The sequence below is a fragment of the Nycticebus coucang genome, chromosome 3, assembly GCF_027406575.1.
Source record: "Nycticebus coucang isolate mNycCou1 chromosome 3, mNycCou1.pri, whole genome shotgun sequence".
NCBI lineage: Eukaryota > Metazoa > Chordata > Mammalia > Primates > Lorisidae > Nycticebus > Nycticebus coucang.
Genome location: NC_069782.1, coordinates 160,569,593 through 160,588,060, shown reverse-complemented (window position 1 = coordinate 160,588,060; position 18,468 = coordinate 160,569,593). Strand labels below are relative to the sequence as shown.

Sequence of the window (18,468 nt, the reverse complement as noted above, 5' to 3'; positions counted from 1 at the left end):
AGGTGTACTTTGGTTTGGCTTGAAAAGGTGGGACATCTCAAAAGCAGGGGTATAGGTTATAGGTGGGTTTAAAGAGCAATTTCTTTTTGCCTAAAACGTTAAAGAAATGAAGCTTTGGCTAAAGGCTTGGCATGATTTATGTTTAGGTAAGGAAGCCCACGGATCAGGGACGACCCACCGCACATTTACTGAAGCTCAAGTGACCTGATGAGCTCCAGGCGTGGTTCAAGCATTGTTACATGTGCCCTTAGCCTGTCCTGAGTCACCGAGGACGTCTCCAAGAAGGGAGGGGCCTGAGGAGGCCTCTCTGACCTCCCTTCTCTTGGCCAGAACCTCAGCTTTAGGGTGTCTGTTGGCCAAAAGGGGGCCATTTATTCAGCCGGTGGGTAAGTTTTTTTGTTTATAGAGATTTGTAGAATATCTGGAAATCCACGGCTTGTGTTTTGAGTCAGTTTGTGGAAGATGTCACCATTATTTCTTTGGCTATTATTTGAATGTACTCTCTCTGCTCCTCACCCTCATTCAGTTACGTGAACAAGAGATTTGTTCATATAATCATCTATGCCCCTTACCCTCTCTTTTTTATTTTCTTTTTAAGCTTTATCTCAAATAAATAGAGATGGTCTATCATCCATTTCACAGCTCTCTTCAACTGTGTCTTACCTATCATTAAACTCACTCATTGAATTCTTCTAGTTATTTTTTTTAGTGCTAAAATTTATATTAAATTTTAATGATTTCTTATTCTCTGCCAAATTTCTTGACCTTACCTCTTACATCCTTGAGCTACTCATGGTTATTTTAACAGGTGTGTCTGTTAACTCTTTGAACTCCAACCCCTTGAGGAAACAACCCTTATCTGAGGAGGGTGAGTCCCTTTAAATCATTAGGCGAGATGGCAATCGCATCCCATGGACCTGTGCATTCATCTCTTGAAACTGCCGTTGTCACAAGTATAAATTAACCTATAATGCCTCATCAACCCACACTGTATAGCTTAACAATGTATACCTAATCACTAATCAATGTTAATTCTGTAAACCAGTGAGAATTCCTGACCAACAAATATATAAGCCACTCTCTGTCCACTCTTCTTGTCTTTAAAAACTTGCTGGTCACAAAGGCCAAATGGAGCAGGTCTGAGTATCCTGGGCAGCTGTCCACACTGTGGCAAGTAAACTTTCTATGCGCCTCAGCTTCTTCCTTTCCTGTAGACACCTCATGTGTCTTTTCCTTTTGTCTGTTGTTTCTGCTGGTTTTTATTTATGTGGTCTTTTCTGTTTGGGTGCCTTGTTATTCTAAATTATACTGTGTTTGAAAAAGTATTCTTGGCAATAATTGAAGGCCTAGGCTTACTTTATCTTTCTTGAAGGGGTTTTGACATGAGGACTGAAGAGGCTTGACACAAACTCAGTGTTGGGGGACTGAGGAACTCAGGGAGGACCCCTCCTGAGCAATTTGAGTCCATATTTGTTATCATAAAACAGGAAGCAGTAGACAAAAGCTGCTTGTCTGATAGCAGCCCTGATAGGGAGGACCTGGAGAAGGCCAGATAGAAGGTTTCCACCTTTGCTTTTGCAAAACTGCAGACCTTGAGCACCACCTTTGCATCCAGCATCAAGAGTCTTTGGAATCCAGAGAATCTTTATCTCCACAGCTGACATACACATTCTCTCGGAGGTCAGTTTTCTGCCCTTCCACATGTACACAACTCATGTGCCATTCTCGTGACTCTTGAGGTCTCTCAAGCAGAAAGCAAGCCTATGCTCAAGGTCAGGGAACAGTTTTCCATACATTTCCCTTGAAAGGGTTTTAGTTTGTTCCTCTGGCACTATTTATGCCAAAATACAGGTCTGATAATTAAATTCACGAACTTGTCACCATGTGCTTATGTGGGCAGCACTGTACAAACGGCTCAGTGAGTGCTCCTAACCCTGGTGTACCAGTGTCTCACAGCTGTGTTCGTGTGGACGTGTGGTGGTATCCTGCTGAGTGGCAATCATTATTATGCTTTTGTGTGCTGTTGTGAGAATGTTGGAGCTTGAATTAGAGCAACAAACAAGTATTGAATTTCTTATTAAACTTGGCAAGAGTGGAAGTGAAATCAGGGACATGTTAGTCCAAGTTTATGGGGATAATGCCATGAAGAAATGTATACAAATGGGTTCAATGCTTTTCCGAGGGTAGAGAAAGTGTCACGGATGAAGAGAGATCAAAGCAGTCAGTAACAAGCAGAACCGAGGAAAACATTGCAAAAGTTCATCAAATTGTGCATCAAAATCCTGGGCTGATTATGAGAAGCATGGCAGACCAAGTAAACATCAATAGAGAAACAGGAAAATCTTAACAGAAAATCTTGGCCAATAACTCATGGCTCTTGGATCACAACAATGCACCAGCTCACACCACACTGTCTATGAGGGAGCTTTTAGCCAGTAAACAAATAACTGTGTTGGAAAACCCTCCCTACTCACCTGATCTGGCTGCCAATGACTTTTTTCTTTACCCAAAGATAAAGGAAAAATTTTTTTTTTTTTTTTTTTGGTTTTTGGCCGGGGCTGGGTTTGAACCCACCACCTCCGGAATATGGGACCGGCGCCCTGCTCCTTGAACCACAGGTGCTGCCCGATAAAGGAAATTTTGAAAGGAAGACATTTGGATGATATTCAGGACATCAAGGTAATATGACGATGACTCTGATGGCCATTCCAGAAAGGGTTCCAAAATTGCTGTGAAGAGTGGACTAGGGGCTGGTGTCAGTGCACAGCTTCCAAAGAGGATGCTTTGAAGGTGACTGTAGTGATATTTAGTAATGATGACGTAATGATCCATCTTTCTCCTGGATGAGTTTGCAAATTTAGTTGTCAGATTTGGCTCTGTGCCTGTAGCTCAGCAGCTAGGGTGCCAGTCACATACACTGTGGCTGGTGGGTTCAATCCTGGCCTGGGCCTGCTAAACAATAATGACAACTATGACAAAAAATAGCTGGGTGTTTTGGTGGGTCCCTGTGGTTCTGGCTACTTGGGAGGCTGAGGCAGGTGATTTACTTAAGCCCAGGAGTTTAAGGTTGCTGTGAGCTGTGATGCTACAGCACTCTATCCATGGCGACACAGTAAGACTTTGTCTCAAAAAAAAAAAGAAAAATTATTGTCCGGCTTAATAGGTTATAGTAAGTTTCAGATATAATTACAAAAAGCACATCATACAGTATGTATAAATTGATAGGATGTGACAGTTTGGACAGCCATCAGGGAAGGGTTCACAGAGGTCATGTTTGTCCAGTTCCTAAGTGGAGGTGAAGGAGTGAACCCCAGTCGCTCAGGAAGAGTAGTCCTGGCAGAGGGGTAGCTAGTGGAAAGGCTCTGGGGTACATGGTGCCAGTGGGAGCGTAGAGGAAGTCTCTGGGGGCAGAGGCAGGGATCTTGCTTATTCTGGGCACCTTGTAGAATGGGCACCCGTAAGTGTTTCCTTGGACCCCAGAGCAAATCACTGAGGCCCACAGTTGTGGAGGTCGGGTGTCTGAAGTCAGGCCCACGTGGAAGCCCCAAGGCAAGGACATCCCTTGCCTCTCCTGGCTTCTGCGGCAGGGGGTTGGGGGGCAGGTGGGGGTGGGTAGGGGGTGGGTGGGTCACCAATTCTGGATGCTTGCTGGCTCATGGATGCATCACTCCAGCCTCTGCCTCCAGTCTCAGTGTTTCTGCATCCAAAGTTTCTTCTTCCCACCCAGAGAGCAACCGCCCTGCTCTGAGGTGACTCTTCTAAATCTGGTCACATCTGCAAAGATTCTATTCCCACATAAGGTCCACTCACAGGTGCCTGGAGCAAGGACTTGGGCATGTTACATTAGGAAGAGCTGCTGGGCAGTGTGCTCCAGCCTGCCTTGGCTCTTGCTGGCTGCACATGCCTGTTTCTGTCCCTGCTGTTCTGGGAAGCACCTCCCCTGCATGGAGGCCCCACACTGGGCCATCCACAGCAGTGAGGGCCCTGCCTTGAGGGACTGTCTATAGCTCTGGCTGGTGTAGAGTATTTATTCCGGGACCCAGGCAGATGTGGTGCGTCCCTACAGCCAGGCAGAGCTCCTTGCTTGTTGAGGGTCAGTCCGCACTGCAGGCTCAGGGGTCGTCAGGCCCTGGGCCTAGCGCCCCTCCTTCAAGGCTGCGAGTGTCCTGACTGTGGCAACTACAGGTTTAATGACTGACACCCCCTGTGGTGTGTTCTCCCATGTTTTCACTGGATGTATTCATGAGGGACCCTGCCAAGAACAAATGCCAACTCTGATTTCCCAGCCCTGGACAGGTGAGTGGGATCTGGACCTCCTGCTGCTCTGCCTGGCCTGCATGGGGACCCCCGCTAGGGCCTTGTTCCAGCCCTTTAGGGCTTAGCATGGGCCTGGGGCACTCTCTGGAGAAGCCAGCAGGGTCAGCCTCTAGCTTGCGGTGTTTCTCTTGTGGGTTTGAAGCAGAGTAAAACCCCCTTTATCCCCTGGGAATCAGCCCCTTTCGTCAAGTTTGTGGCACTGTGTGATATACATTTGGTTTTGACCTGTTTCCTGTCACTGAGCTCCAGCATCCTGAGTCTCCTGAACTTCCTCCCAGTGGGGAAAGGAGACCGTTCAGCAGCACAGACACTGTCATCCTGCTTCAGCCATGAGCACTGGTAGCCAGCTCCATGGGGACTCAGGGCTGTGGCTCTCCACGGGGATCACTAGCCCATGAGGTGACAGAGGCCTCTCAGGCTGCTCCTGGCACTGGCAGGGCCTCTGCCTGATTCAGTTTTAGCTCCTGTACCTTCTCCGAGGCCTGTCTGTAATGTCCCTGCAAACCTGGCCCAGCAGCTCTTACACAGTCAGTTCAGCCAGTGTTTCCGCTCAACCTCCTCTCAGCAACTCCTCCACCTCTCCAGCTGGTGACTGGTCCCTTGGCCTGTCCCCAGCAAGCACCCTGCTGGGTTCCCTCACTCTGGGTATCTCCTCTGGGTCATGTTTCATCCCGAGCCCACTTGGGGTGTGGTGACAAATCCCCATGTGGCAGGTGGTACTCGGGATGAGCCTGGTCTTTCTCTCCAGGGCAAGACCCTATTCGGGGAGTCCCTGCACCCATCACTCTGTGGTTATGGATAAAGTCGCCTTACCATCTGTTAACACGCAGTGCTGGGCAATCATTGACTTTAACTCCATTCACGTGGTACAGGCCACTGGCCAAACTGCATCCAGGTGCCCAAGCCCCAGACACAGGGTGAGGTCCCCATCTTCCTCATGGGCCACGGTCCATGGGCACCCATTTCAGCCACATATACCAGGAGTGTTGCCACACGTGGTGCAGACTGTGGTGCTCACCCCATGTGATCAGATGCTGGTGCTCAGCTTGGGTGGCTCAGACCACAAGCACTAGCCACTGCCATGACACAAAGACCCGGTGGACTGACACAGCTCTGAAGGCACAGCAGCTCTGCTCATTGCCAACACCAGCCCTGACACACTGATGTGAACATTCACCCACTCCGCTGTTACCAGGAGAGTGGTCTCAGTAATGCCCAGACCCGCCTGCAGAGGGATAGACACAAGTGCTCAGCTCACTGGACAGAGCAGCAACAGTGTCCAGCAGGACAAGGAAATGAGAGCCCCCTTGGGGTGCCCCCACCAGGGGGACTTACCCTCTGGGACATGGACCAAAATTACTCTGTGAACCAGGACACAGACAGGGTGCTTACCTGGGCTGCTCCCCACCACGGGTTAGGGTTAGGGTTAGGGTTGGGGTTGGTCCACTCACCCTCTGGGACGTGGACCAAGAGTACCGTCTGGGACAGGGCGGGGACTTTTCTGCCTTGCTGGTCTCTGCTTCCTTTCCCCAGCAGATGGCCCCGTCTGAGTAGAGGCTGCAGGGAGCTGAGGCCTGCAGACTTGAGCTGGACTCCCTCTGTGTGAGTCTCCTGATTCCTCCATAATGTGCTGGAACTTATGTGGCATGGAAATAATTAGGGGCGATGTTACGTGTCCTCTTAGCACCAGAAGGGGAGGAATTGCTGGGCCCTGATGGCACCAGGCAGTGCCTGGGACTCTTGGAGGTAAAGCTGTAAGGCTGAGTCTGGCACCCACTTTCGCCTGGGTGGGCTCACCCTTGTCTTCTGTGAGGTCAGGCTGCTGTCCCATGAGGATGCCTAGTATCCTGCGTCTGGGGTCCTTGGAGGATTGTCTGTGGGGCAGGTGTGTCTGTGCTCAGGTCACTGGTCCTACAGGCTACAGGAGGCCTGCACAGTTGGCCACTGGGCAGAGAGTGCTGTCCCTTGGAACAGATCATGCACAAAAGCCCCCACTCTCAAGGACCAGAGTTCCCTGAGCCATCTGCTTCTCGTAGAGCCTCTGCCAGCTGGGGGGACCCCTTGCTCCACCAGCCCCAGCAGGAGTAACCTGCTCAGAACCAGAGCAGGTAGACCAGAGCCAAGCCCTGTCTGGTGCCTCACAGGAGAGGCAGCAGGTGCCACCATGTGAGGAGGACCAGGCCCTTCCTCGGCTAGGTCTGCTCCAGAGAAGATCCACAGGGCTGAAAGGCACCGGCAGCTTCTGCCTTGGAGTCCTTTAGGCAGATCAAAGTCCTCAAAGGGTGTCATCAGGGATGTCATCCTGGTGAGACACTAGGCCCACTCACACTGTCCCTCTCAAGAGTACATGCACAGATGTGCACTGGTGCAGTTGTGCATGTGTGCCCCACACAACACACATGCAACTCATGTGCAAGCACCTCTACACACAACTACATGCACACTCATGCATGTAGGCATGCACACATCACACTTGCACGCACATTCACACCACACCCACCCACGCTCATACCAGAACCACCAACACTCACACACACCACACCCACACACATGTATGCACACACATTTGCACACTCACACCACACTCACACATGCATGCATGCACATATTACACCTGCCTACACACATGCACACTAGCATACACATGAAGGAATGAAGTGACTGGGCTACAGACAATAGGAGTTGGGCCTGGGAAAACTGACTGTATGTGAAGGCTCCCTGATGCCGCTGTGGTGAGGACCTTCACACCCCAATGGGTCCTTCGCAGCCGTGGCCCCACATGGACTCAAGAGGTTACATCAATATCGAGACATGAAGAAATTAGTGTTTAATGCTGGCTTTCTTTGGTTGAATGGTGAGGTCCTCTTTGTTTAGTGAGAGCTGAGGGCAGAAAGGATGGGCGGTGCTGTAAGAGCCAGGGATAGCAGCCTCGCTAGCCTCCAGCCCGACCCAGGACACGGAAGCAGGGGCCACACACCAAGGTGCCCCCTGCCCATATCAGTGGCAAGGAGCACACAGGGATGCCATTGACCAGACTCACAAAGGACAGACAATGCAAAATACTGGATTTTTATCTGGACAGTTCTACTGTGTATACACAGCATAGCGGCGGTTTCCGGGTCATATCAGCTGTGGGAGCAGGTGAACAGGGGACAGTGATGGAAACAGAACCGCTTGGCGGTCATTCGATTGCTTGTCTGGTTGACCTGTAAAGACACATGGGTCTGTGGTGGGTGGAGCATGGTGCAGTGAGCTACACCAGCGTTAGTTCACAAACACCCCGGGAGCGAGGCTCCTTGTACTCAGATACTGAGCATCAGCTGTCTGGAGAGCACGCCATGCCCCCCTCCAAGGTGTGCAGCAGGGGGTTCCCCTGCTGTGGCCCTCCCCACCCAGATGGCAGAGCACTCTGACACGTCTGTGACACTGTCTGCATGAAAACACAGTGCTCGGGGAGGCTGGAAAACACACTGCCTCTGAGTGTGTGCACGTGTGTGGTGTGCACATTTGTGTACATGTGTGTATGTGGACCTGTGCAAACTTGCCACAGACAGGGAGGGAGAGGAGGAGAGGAGGAAGAGACAGCTGTGCACAGTCTCACATGCATGTCCCTTTGGACACATGGGCTCCTGCCTCAGGGGACTCCCTCGCACAGAGGGCTGAGCCACCTGCTCTCACAGAAGTCCTGTTGTCACAAACATCTGTCCTTCAAGGCAGGGCTCTGTGCCCAGATGTTCATGGAGATGCAACTAAAGGAAAGGGACTTTGTCCATGACGACCATCCCACCCAGTAGCTCCTCTTCTTCCGTGAATAGGAGTTATCTGTTCCCCAAGCTCCCCACTGGAGAGGCATCCAGCCCTGGGGGTGGCTGGCTTTATAAGTTGAGTATATGAAAGAACAGTTGGGCATCTTCCCAGGGCATGGGCCCTGAGCGCCCTCTCTCTAGTGACATCAAGTCTGCATCCTGCAGTATCTGCACAGTTCTCTGGCCTTGCTGGTAGCCAGGACTGACGGTGGACACGGAGCTGGCAAAGGAGCCAGGGGTTCCCCAATGAAGACGAAGGGCAGCTTAGACACAGGACAGGGAGAGGCTCACAGCCATAGCACTGGGGCAGCCGGGCTGCCAAGCCAGGGACAGAGCCCAAGACACATGTGGGACACAAGGGACACTAGAGGGAGCCTCTCTGAGGCTGGGTCACAGCAGGGGCTCAGGGCTCCACAGGCCTCAGACATAGTGTGGAGCCACTGGGGGTGGGGTGGGGTGTCCCTTTGACAGAATCCCGGGACTGGATACTGCGAACAGAGGGCATGACTGTGGGTGGACAGGCAATCTGACGTTGGGATCAGCAGAAGTGGGCATGGCAAGAGTGTTTTTTTCCCTTGCTAGGGTCTTTTATAGGGAAGGGGTCAGCTGGGAGTGCGAACCACTTCTGAAAGGTCCAGCCACTTTGGAGAACCCCCACAGGCCTCATGTGGCAGACAGCTCTGATGCTCCTCCAGGGACAAGACCTCCCCCAATCTACACCGTAGTTTCGTTTTTCCAGGGGCCCGTTCGGATGTTGCCCGTCCCGTCGGTGCCGAATGGCAGGCATTCTCTCAGGTCCCCCTGGAGCAGCCCGTCCTGGCCTGGGCTCCCAAAGGGCAGGGACTGTGTCCTCTGGAGCATCTCCAAGTGGCCAGGGCCGAGGGCTGCCTCCCTGCCCAGCCTTGAGGGGCAGCCGTAGAGGGCAGCGCCGTCACCCTCTGGCTGGCTGACCATGGGGAAAGGGTCACCCTGGGCACAGCAGGCCAGCGTGTGAGCCCCTGCTGGGACCTCCAGCGAGCTCGAGGGGCTGTCTGTGCGTGAGCTGTGGGGGCTGCCATCCAGGCTGGAGGGGATGTGGTAGGGGTACTCCAGCTCGGCCGACGTCCGGGGCCGGCTAAAGTAGTGCTGCTTAGTTCTGCCCTTAAGACACCTGTGCAGATGGGGGTCGTGCCTAAAGGCGTCCTCCTCCTGGAGGTGCGAGTGGGCTTCCTCCTCCATCAACTGCTCACAGTGCATCTGGGCGCAGCACGGGGTGGCCGGCGACAGGCAGCTGACATGGCCCTGGGCGGCCTGCAGGTTGGTCATCTTGCAGTGGCCGGGCGTGTGGCCGAAGCCATGTAGCTGGCCTAGGCACGGTGCATCCCCGTTGGCATGGAGCGCCGCGCGGGCCCCCAGCTCTGCAGCAGGGCCGTCGGTGCGGGAAGGGCAGCAGGCCCACCAGCATCGCCACACATCCTCCCGCTTGGCGCAGTGGTGGATGAGCACGAAGAGCCCCAGCGTCACGCAGAAGGCGCCGTACAGGCAGCTGAAGACCATGTCCAGGAAGTGGCCCTGGGACACAGCCAGCGCTCCGAAGGCCCAGGTGGCGGCAAACAGGAACAGCGTGAAGGCAGCAGCCCGCAGCTGGGCCTGCAGCGAGTGCTCGTTCTGCAGCAGCGAGGCGGCAGGGGCGTCGCGGGCGGGCGGAGAGCAGGGCCGAGCTACGCGGCTCAGGCCGCCCTCAGGCCTCGCCAGCCGCTGCATCTCCTCTGTTCGCGCCCGCAGCTCGTATCTGCGCTCTGGATGGCGCCGCAGCTGCACGTAGGTGCCAAGCAGGTACAAGCAGGTGACCAGGGCAATGAAGGCGGCCGGCCCATAGAAGGCGCCCAGGCTGGGCTCCCAGGCCATCCAGCAGCTGCAGGGAGACCTGGGTCAGGAGGGCCAGCTGCCTTGGCGTCCAGACTGGGGCGCCTCCACCCAGCCTGAGGCCTGTCCCAGGCGTGCTGTACCCAGCAGCTGTCCAGGACTGGACCCGCCCACTTGCCCTGAGACAGTCTGTGTCAGTGTGTCTAAAGGAGGGCGGGGCAGCCATGGGAAGGTGACCTGGGCTAGCCTGGGCCAGGGACCCTGGGAGTGCCAGGCTGGGCGGGCCTGGAAGATGGATCTGGGTGGGTGGAGCCAGGTGTGTGTGTGGATGGTGCGAGTAAGGGGGTGCTGGGGGGAGCGGGCGGGCAGGCAGCAGGTGCTCCTGGTGCCCTGGGCAGCAGGAGAAGGAGGTGGCAGCGAGGATGGTGAGGAATGTTGGATGTGGGCCCTGGGCCCCAATTTAGGAGATGGGTTGGATCTGTTATTTCCCTGCTTCCTCCAGAGATGGGGCTTCCATTCTCAACTGAGCTCAAATTGCTTTTGTCTCCCAAGCCTTTTTTTTTTTTTTTTTTGAGACAGAGTCTTACTCTGTTGCCAGGTCTAGATGTGGCATGGTCAGCCTAGCTCACAGAAACCTCAAACTCCTGGGTTTAATCCGTCCTCCTGCCTCAGCCTCCTGCATAGGTGAGATTACAGGTGCCCACCACAATGACCGGCTAGTTTTTCTAGTTTTAGTAGAGACAGGTCTCACTCAAAAGAGACCTACTTGTTCAGGTTGGTCTTGAACTTCTGAGCTCAAGCAATTCTCCTACCTTGGCCTCCCAGAGTGCTGGGATTACAGGCATGAGCCCCTGTACCTGGCTCCTCAGGCCCTTTGTTTCTAAAGAAAACCCAGCCTCCCATGTGCACAGGAAGGGATTAAGGGGGGAACTGAGTCCTTAGGGAGGAAGGGCTCCACCCATCTGTGGGCAGCACAGGCAGGGTAAGGGCACAGCATGAATCACCACTCCAGGCAGGGGCCAAGACTGGTTGCTCTACCTCATGGGATCTCCTCACAGCAGCACCTGGACAGTTAGCGGGTAGCTGGACCCCTGCCCAGGTGGACCTCAGCTCAGGGTCCATAGGCAGAGAGTGACACCACTGAGCGCCTTCCCTGGCTGCCCTCCTCCGGGCAGGTGGCCCACTCTCCACCCCCCCACCCCCCAGGTGGCCCTGTACTCACTATGCAGTATCCTCGTCCTCTGTCCCGTAATTCCTGATGTTCGTGGCAGCCGTGACACCACAGATGATGAACGGAACCCCTCCACTGACGAGGTAGAACCTGTCAGAGAGCAGAAGGTGCCTGAGTCCTGAAGAAGGACAGCACTACCTTTCCCACCTTCCTTAGTATGAAGGGGAGGCCAAGCATCTCATCTTCATCAGACCAGCACCAGCACCCATCCAGGAGCCCAGGGCCACCCCTCTGCCTCCTGCGGGCTACAGCATGCCTAGAGGATCCTGGACAGGCCCTGGGGCTTTGGGTGTGTTCTGGTTCCCACTGTACATTCAATATGGACAATAGGAAGGCCCTGGGGGAGGGCGGCACACTGAGAGGTCACATGCATCCACAGTGTGAGGACTAGATCCCAGTGGATGCTGACTGGAGTTACCTGGGCCACTTCAGGGTCCCCAGATCGTGCCTCCTTCCCAAGGGCAGCCTGGTCCATTTACTATCCAGTGCCTGAGTTTTAAGACCCCATTCATAGCCTCAGGATGAGAAAGTCAGAGGGACCATCCAGCTCCTTGTCAGACCCATGCAGCCTTGCTGTGTCCAGCTGCTTGGGGCCTGCAGGTATTTGACCTCGTGTCCTGGAAGGGCAGCATTTAATCCTGATAGGAGCTGGCCTACTGGGCAGGAATGAGCTGACTTTCCCTTCCACTGGGCCTCAGCCAACTTGAACTTTCCAGTGGCAGAGTTCAGGTGTCTGACCCTGGATGTGGGATGCCGTGCATCTGAGGACCTGGAGCTGCACCAAGCTCACCACCTGTGCACAGACCACAGACCATGCTGGCCTGTCACACGTGCTGCCACCCACGGCTGCCAGCCCCATAGAGCCATGCTGGCCCGTCACACGTGATGCTACCCACAGCTACCAGACCCACAGAGCCATGCTGGCCTGTCATATGTGCTGCCACCCACAGCTGCCAGCCCCACAGAGCCATGCTGGCCCGTCACACGTGCTGCCACCCATAGCTGCCAGCCCCACAGAGCCATGCTGGCCTGTCACACGTGCTGCTACCCACAGCTGCCAGACCCACAGAGCCATGCTGGCAAGTTACACATGCTGCCACCCACAGCTGCCAGACCCACAGAGCCATGCTGGCCCATCACACGTGCTGCTACCCACAGCTGCCAGACCCACAGAGCCATGCTGGCCCATCACACGTGCTGCTACCCACAGCTGCCAGCCCCACAGAGCCATGCTGGCCCGTCACACATGCTGCCACCCATAGCTGCCAGCCCCACAGAGCCATGCTGGCCTGTCACACGTGCTGCTACCCACAGCTGCCAGACCCACAGAGCCATGCTGGCACGTCACACATGCTGCCACCCATAGCTGCCAGACCCACAGAGCCATGCTGGCACATGCTGCCACCCACAGCTGCCAGCCCCACAGAACCATGCTGGCCTGTCACATGTGCTGCTACCCACAGCTGCCAGCCCCACAGAGCCATGCTGGCCCATCACACGTGCTGCTACCCACAGCTGCCAGCCCCACAGAGCCATGCTGGCCTGTGGAAGGGGCCACCTCAGAGAGGATTCCTCACGAACAGGATGCTGTTCCTCTGGATATCTATCACAAACTCCTAAAGTCAGCCCATGTCCCTGGCAAGCACAGCATCATGCACTCCAGACACAAGGGTGGGGTAGGTGGCTCCACTTAGGGTCACTCTCCATGAACCACATAGGAATCTGCTCCCCACAATTCTATATCCCAAGAAATTATTAATATCCTTCAAGAATAAAGGTGAAATGAAGACTTGAAAATAGAAATAAGACTAAAAGAATTTGCCATCGGACAACCTGTACTTTAAGAAATGCTAAGTGAAATTTTTCAGGTTGGGGAGACATTGTACCAGAGGGAAACTTGGGTCATTAGAAAGGAATGACGAACACCAGAAACCCTAATTACCAAGGTAATACAAACGATTTTGTTTCCTCTTAACTTCCTCAAAATACATATGACTGTTTAAAGAAAGAATTTTAACATTGCCCTGTGGAGTTCATAATGTGTGTGGGTGATCCATGTGCATCTGTGACATAAAGGGCAGAAGATGGCTCTGTACACTTCTAAGGTCCCTATGTATTTTTATGTGGAACAGTACAAATTCTACTCTAAATAGACTTTGAAAAGTTTGTGGGCTTTAAATGCTAAGGTAACCACACACAGAAAAAAATCACTAGCTAATAGAGAAATTAAAACAAAAATGTAAAAACTATTAAAATAATCCAAAAGAAGGAAGTAAAGGAAGAATAAAAACCAACCAAACAACAACAAAAAGAGGGGAAAAAAGAAAACAAGTTGTCAAATGGAGAGCTGACACCTGGTCAGTCTCCATTCTGCTTTTTCCCTCTATTAAAGTCTTTCCTTAAAAACAAATGAACAACAAACAAACAAACAAAAACAAGCAGTCAACTGGACACTAAGTCCAACCAAGACAAAATTACACTAAACTTAAATGGACTAAATACTCCTCTTCAAAGGCAGACATTGAAGCTGAATAGCTAAGAAAGAAAGACCCGGTTAGGCGTTGTCTGGAACAGAAACATCCTCAGCACAAAGACACAGACAGGTTGGAAGTGAATAGATGGAAAACGCCATGTGGTGCCTATTGTGAGCCCACAAGAACTAGAGGGGTTACATGACACCAGAGACAAGGACATAAAGGAGCACTTCAGAATGACATTAGTGCACTTCTGTCAGGCACAGCCACAGCATGTCTGACAAAGGATTCGAAATACGTGATCCCAGCTGGGTTCAGTGGCTCACACCTGTAAGCCCAGCGCTCTGGGAGGCTGAGGCAGGTGGATTGCTTTAGCTTAGGTGTTTGAGACCAGCCTGAGCAAGAGCAAGACCCTGTCTGTGGTGGGTACCTGTATTCCCAGCTAGGTGGGAAGCTGATGCAAGAGGATCACTTGAGCCCAAGAGTTTGAGGTTGCTGTGAGTTATGATGATGCCATAGCCCTCTACCCAGGGCAACAGAGTGAGATTCTGTCTCAGAACAACCAACCAACCAAACCAACCAACAAATAAAAATAGTCCCCCAAATTGGCAAAATTAAAAGAGAAATAGACAATTCCAAAATCATAGCTGGTGATTTTAACACCCTTCTCTTAGCAATTGATAGAACTACACAGGAATCAGTAACGAAACAAGGCTGTGCACAATAATGTTGACCACTTTGGCCTAACTGCTCTCATAGAACCTCACACTTAGCAGTGGCATCGCACATTCTTTTCAAACACACATGGTCTGTTTGCCATGGTGGATGAGACCATGCACCACAAAACAGGTCTCAATAAATTTAAAAGGACTGGAATCATACAGAATATATTCCCTGATGATAATTAAATTAAATGAGAAATTAACAATAAGATTACTAGGAAAACCCAAATATTTATTATGGAGCAAAGAAGATACCCCAAGGGGATTTAGAAAGTATTTAAAAAATGATAAAGAACATACAACATAATCCAGATTTCTGGGATCTAGCTAAAGCAGGTCTTAGAGGGAAATTTATAACTTTAAGTGCTTTTAGTAGAAAAAAAGGAAAGATCTAAAATTTAGTATTCTAAGAATCTGCCTTAACAAAGTAGAAACATAAAAGATCAAAGTAGGTCCAAAGTAACTGGAGGAAGAAGATAATAAAGAGCAGAAAAAATAATTTTAAAAACACAGTTTTGTTGTTCATAAATATCAATCAATATAATTCAACATATGAACTAAATAAGGAAAACACAATATAATTGTTCTAATTGAGGTAGGAAATTACTTGACAAAGTTAATTACATGTTCTTTATTAAAAATCTCAGGAACTAGGAATTAAAGGCAATTCCCTCAATTTGTAAATTGGCATAAATGAAAAATGTATAGTTAATGTCACTCTTCATGTTGAATGACTGAATGTTTTCCTCCTAAGATCAAAGACAAGGGCGTCTCCTGCATGGATCCTGTTACACAGGTGTTTGTAATGAGGCGAGCAAAGGAAAAAAAGGGACAAAATATTTGTAGATGACATGAGGACTGATTGATCACATAAAAAAATTCAGTAGAATCTGAAAAACAACTTGTAGGATTAGTAAGTGAATTAGGAAGGTGGTAAGGTTAATATACAAATATCATTTATATATTTATAAGTTATCAGGAAATCTTGTGAGATAGGGAGTCAGCGTGCCCCACTCGATAGTCATGAGGTCCAAACCAAGGTCTCTGATGAAACAGGAGGTGGTGGGGAAACCAGCCAAAATCAGTTGGAGCCAGAGTCCACGAGAAAGCTGACCTCAGGTTACTCTGGCTGCCCACTATATGCCAGTTGTAACGCATTATCATTGCGAAAGGAACTTCCCACGAGTGCCAATGCAGTTTACAAATGTCATGGCAACTCCTGGAAGTTACCCTGTATGGTTTAAAAAGAGGATAGACCCTCAGTTCCAGGAAAACTCTCTACCCACTTCCCAGAAATATTGACTAATTCTTGCTCTGCTTAACATTCTAGGTATATTCTGGAAACTCTCTGTTGCTCTGAGAGATAGCCCACTGCCCCATCTATGGGGTGGCCTTCTTTTCTCTCTTTTTCTTGCTTTCATAAACTTGGTTTTGCTTTACTCTATCGACTTGCTCTTAAATTCTTTCCTGCATGAAGCCAAGAACCCACTTAGCCTGGTCCCAGGTTGGACCCCAGTTTGGGGGCCCACTTTACTGTGTTATTTGGAAAATAAAATGTTATTAACAATGACATAAAAATCCCAATCATAACCCCAGAAGATGGGGTTATGTAAGAGTTTAAAAGTTGATTCCAACATTTATAAAGAAATGTAGAAGACTATTCAACGCCATCTTCAAGGACTCACATTATCTGACTTCAAGACATACTAAAAAGCCACAGTAATCAAGACAATGTGGTCCCAGAGAAAGGACAAACTGACAAAGGGAACAGAATAGATCCATGGATGTCAGGAGTGGTCCAGGGCAGACCCACGGTCACCCAGGAGTGGTCCAGGGAAGACCTACAGTCATCAGGAGTGGTCCAGGGCAGACCCACAGTCATCTGGAAGTGGTCCAAAGCAGACCCACAGTCATCCAGAAGTGGGCCAGGGCAGACCCACATTTGTCTGGGAGTGGTCCAGGTAAGACCAACAGTCGTTCGGGAGTGGTCCAGGGCAGACCCTAGTAATGGGATTGCGGGATCAAATGGAAGATCAATGACTTTTAGTTCTTTGAGGCTTCTCCATAGTTCTTTCCATTATGGTTGTTTAGCTTGCAATCCCCCCAGCAGTGTAGAAGCGTTCTCTCCACATTCATGCCAGCATCTGCAGCTTTGGGACTTTGTGATGTGGGCTAGTCTTACTGGTGTTAGGCAGTATCTCAGAGTGGTTTTGATTTGCATTTCTCTGATGATTAAAGATGATGAGCACTTTTTCATGTGTTTGTTTGCCATTCATCTGTCATCTCAGAGAAGTTTCTGTTCAAATCTCTTTCCCACTTGTAGAGGGGGTTATTTGCACTTTCCTTATTGTTTAATTTCAGTTCTCTGTAGATTTTAGTTATCAAGCCTTTGTCAGATTCATAACATGCAGAAGTCTTCCCCCAGTCTGAGGGCTGTCTGTTTGCTCTGTTTGTGGTACTCTTAGCTGTGCAAAAGCTTTTTAGCTTGACCAAGTCCCAGTTATTTATTTTTGGTGTTGCTACAATTGCTAGGGGTGTCTTCCTCATAAAGTTTTTCCCAGGCCAGTATCTTCAAGTGTTTTCCCCACACTCTCTTCTATAATTTTTATTGTTTTGTGTCTTAAATTTAAATCTTTTATCCAATGAGAATTAATTTTGGTCAATGTTGAGAGGTGCGGGTCCAGTTTCAGTCTTCTGCATGTGGCTAACCAGTTCTCCCAGCACCATTTGTTAAATAAGGATTCTTTTCCCCATTGCATGTTTTTGTTAGGCTTGTCAAATATTAAATGATGATATGTGGCTGGGTTCATCTCTAGATTCTCTATCCTATTCTATAGATCTGTGTCTCTATTTTTGTGACAGTATCATGCTTTTTTTTTTTGCAGTTTTTGGCTGGGGCTGGGTTCGAACCCTCCACCTCTAGCATATGGGGCCAGTGCCCTACTCCTTTGAGCCACAGGTGCCACCAGTATCATGCTTTTTTGATCACTATAGCATTATAATATTATCTGAAGTCTGGCAACGTGATGCCTCCAGATTTGTTTTTATTTCTAAGAACTGTATTTGCTATTTTATGTTATTGCTAGATTATTTCTTTGCTTAGTTTCTGCTTGGAGGATCTGCCCAGTACTGCCAATGAGGTAGTAAAATCTCCAACTATTATGATGTGGGAAGATACCATATTGTTCAGATCAGTTATATATGGAGGAGCATTCAGATAGGGTGCATAGGTGTTAACTATTGAAATCTCTTCATATTGTGTTTCCCTTGACCAGTTTCAAGTGTCCATCTTTGTCTTTCATTATTTATGTTGGTTTGAATCCCATTGTATCTGCATACAAGATTGCAACCCCAGTTTTTTTCTACTTTCCATTTGCCTGGAATACCATTTCCCATCGCTTCACCCTGAGTCTTGTTTTATCTTTTGAGGTAAGCTGAGTTTCTTATAGGCAACAGATATCTGGCCTCAGTTTTTGTATCCAGTCGGCCAGTCTGTGCCTCTTTAAAGGAGAGTTCAAACCATTCACATTAATTGAGAGAAATGATAGATATGGCAGAGTTTTGGACATCCTGTTTTTCAGAAGTCCTAAGTTTAATTTTATGCCTCTCACCATTGTGAAGCTATGCTTTGTTCTTTAATTTCTGGGTAGGTTTACTTTGGTGGTGTACCCTCCAGTTGCATGTTATGAAGAATGGGTCTCAGCATTTTCTGTAGAGCTGGTCGAGTCATAGCAAATTTCCTCAACATGTGGATGTCAGTGAAGTATTTGATTTCTCCATCACAAATGAAACTCAGTTTAACAGAGTATAGGTTTCTGGGCTGGAAATTGTTTTGTTTAAGAAGGTTGAAAGTCAATGACCATTCTTTTCTGGCTTGGAAAGTTCTGGCCAAAAGATCTGCGGTCATCCTCATGGTTTCCCTTGTAAGTAATACTTTTCTTATGCTTGGCTGCTTGCAGAAGTTTCTCCTTCATATTAACATTGGCAAAATTAATTACAATGTGTCTGGGAGATGCTTTGTTTGGATTGAGTTGTGCTGGGGTTCTGAAACTATCTATTATCTGAATTTCAGT

At 49.9% G+C, this 18,468-nt stretch overlaps 1 protein-coding gene across 6 annotated transcripts in view; it reads right to left on the bottom strand.

The window, feature by feature from the left end:
- Nucleotides 1-7,150: 7,150 nt before the first annotated feature.
- ADGRA1 (adhesion G protein-coupled receptor A1) overlaps nucleotides 7,151-18,468 on the bottom strand; it is a 45,467-nt gene continuing 34,149 nt past the window's right edge. For all 6 annotated transcript variants that reach the window (XM_053586133.1, XM_053586135.1, XM_053586132.1 and 3 more), the window contains 2 exons: nucleotides 11,191-11,289; nucleotides 7,151-10,017 (listed from right to left, as the gene is read on the bottom strand). In XM_053586133.1, the coding sequence (XP_053442108.1) occupies nucleotides 8,838-10,017; nucleotides 11,191-11,289 (1,279 nt within the window). In that variant the 3' untranslated portion in view covers nucleotides 7,151-8,837. The remainder of the gene's footprint in view (nucleotides 10,018-11,190; nucleotides 11,290-18,468) is intronic.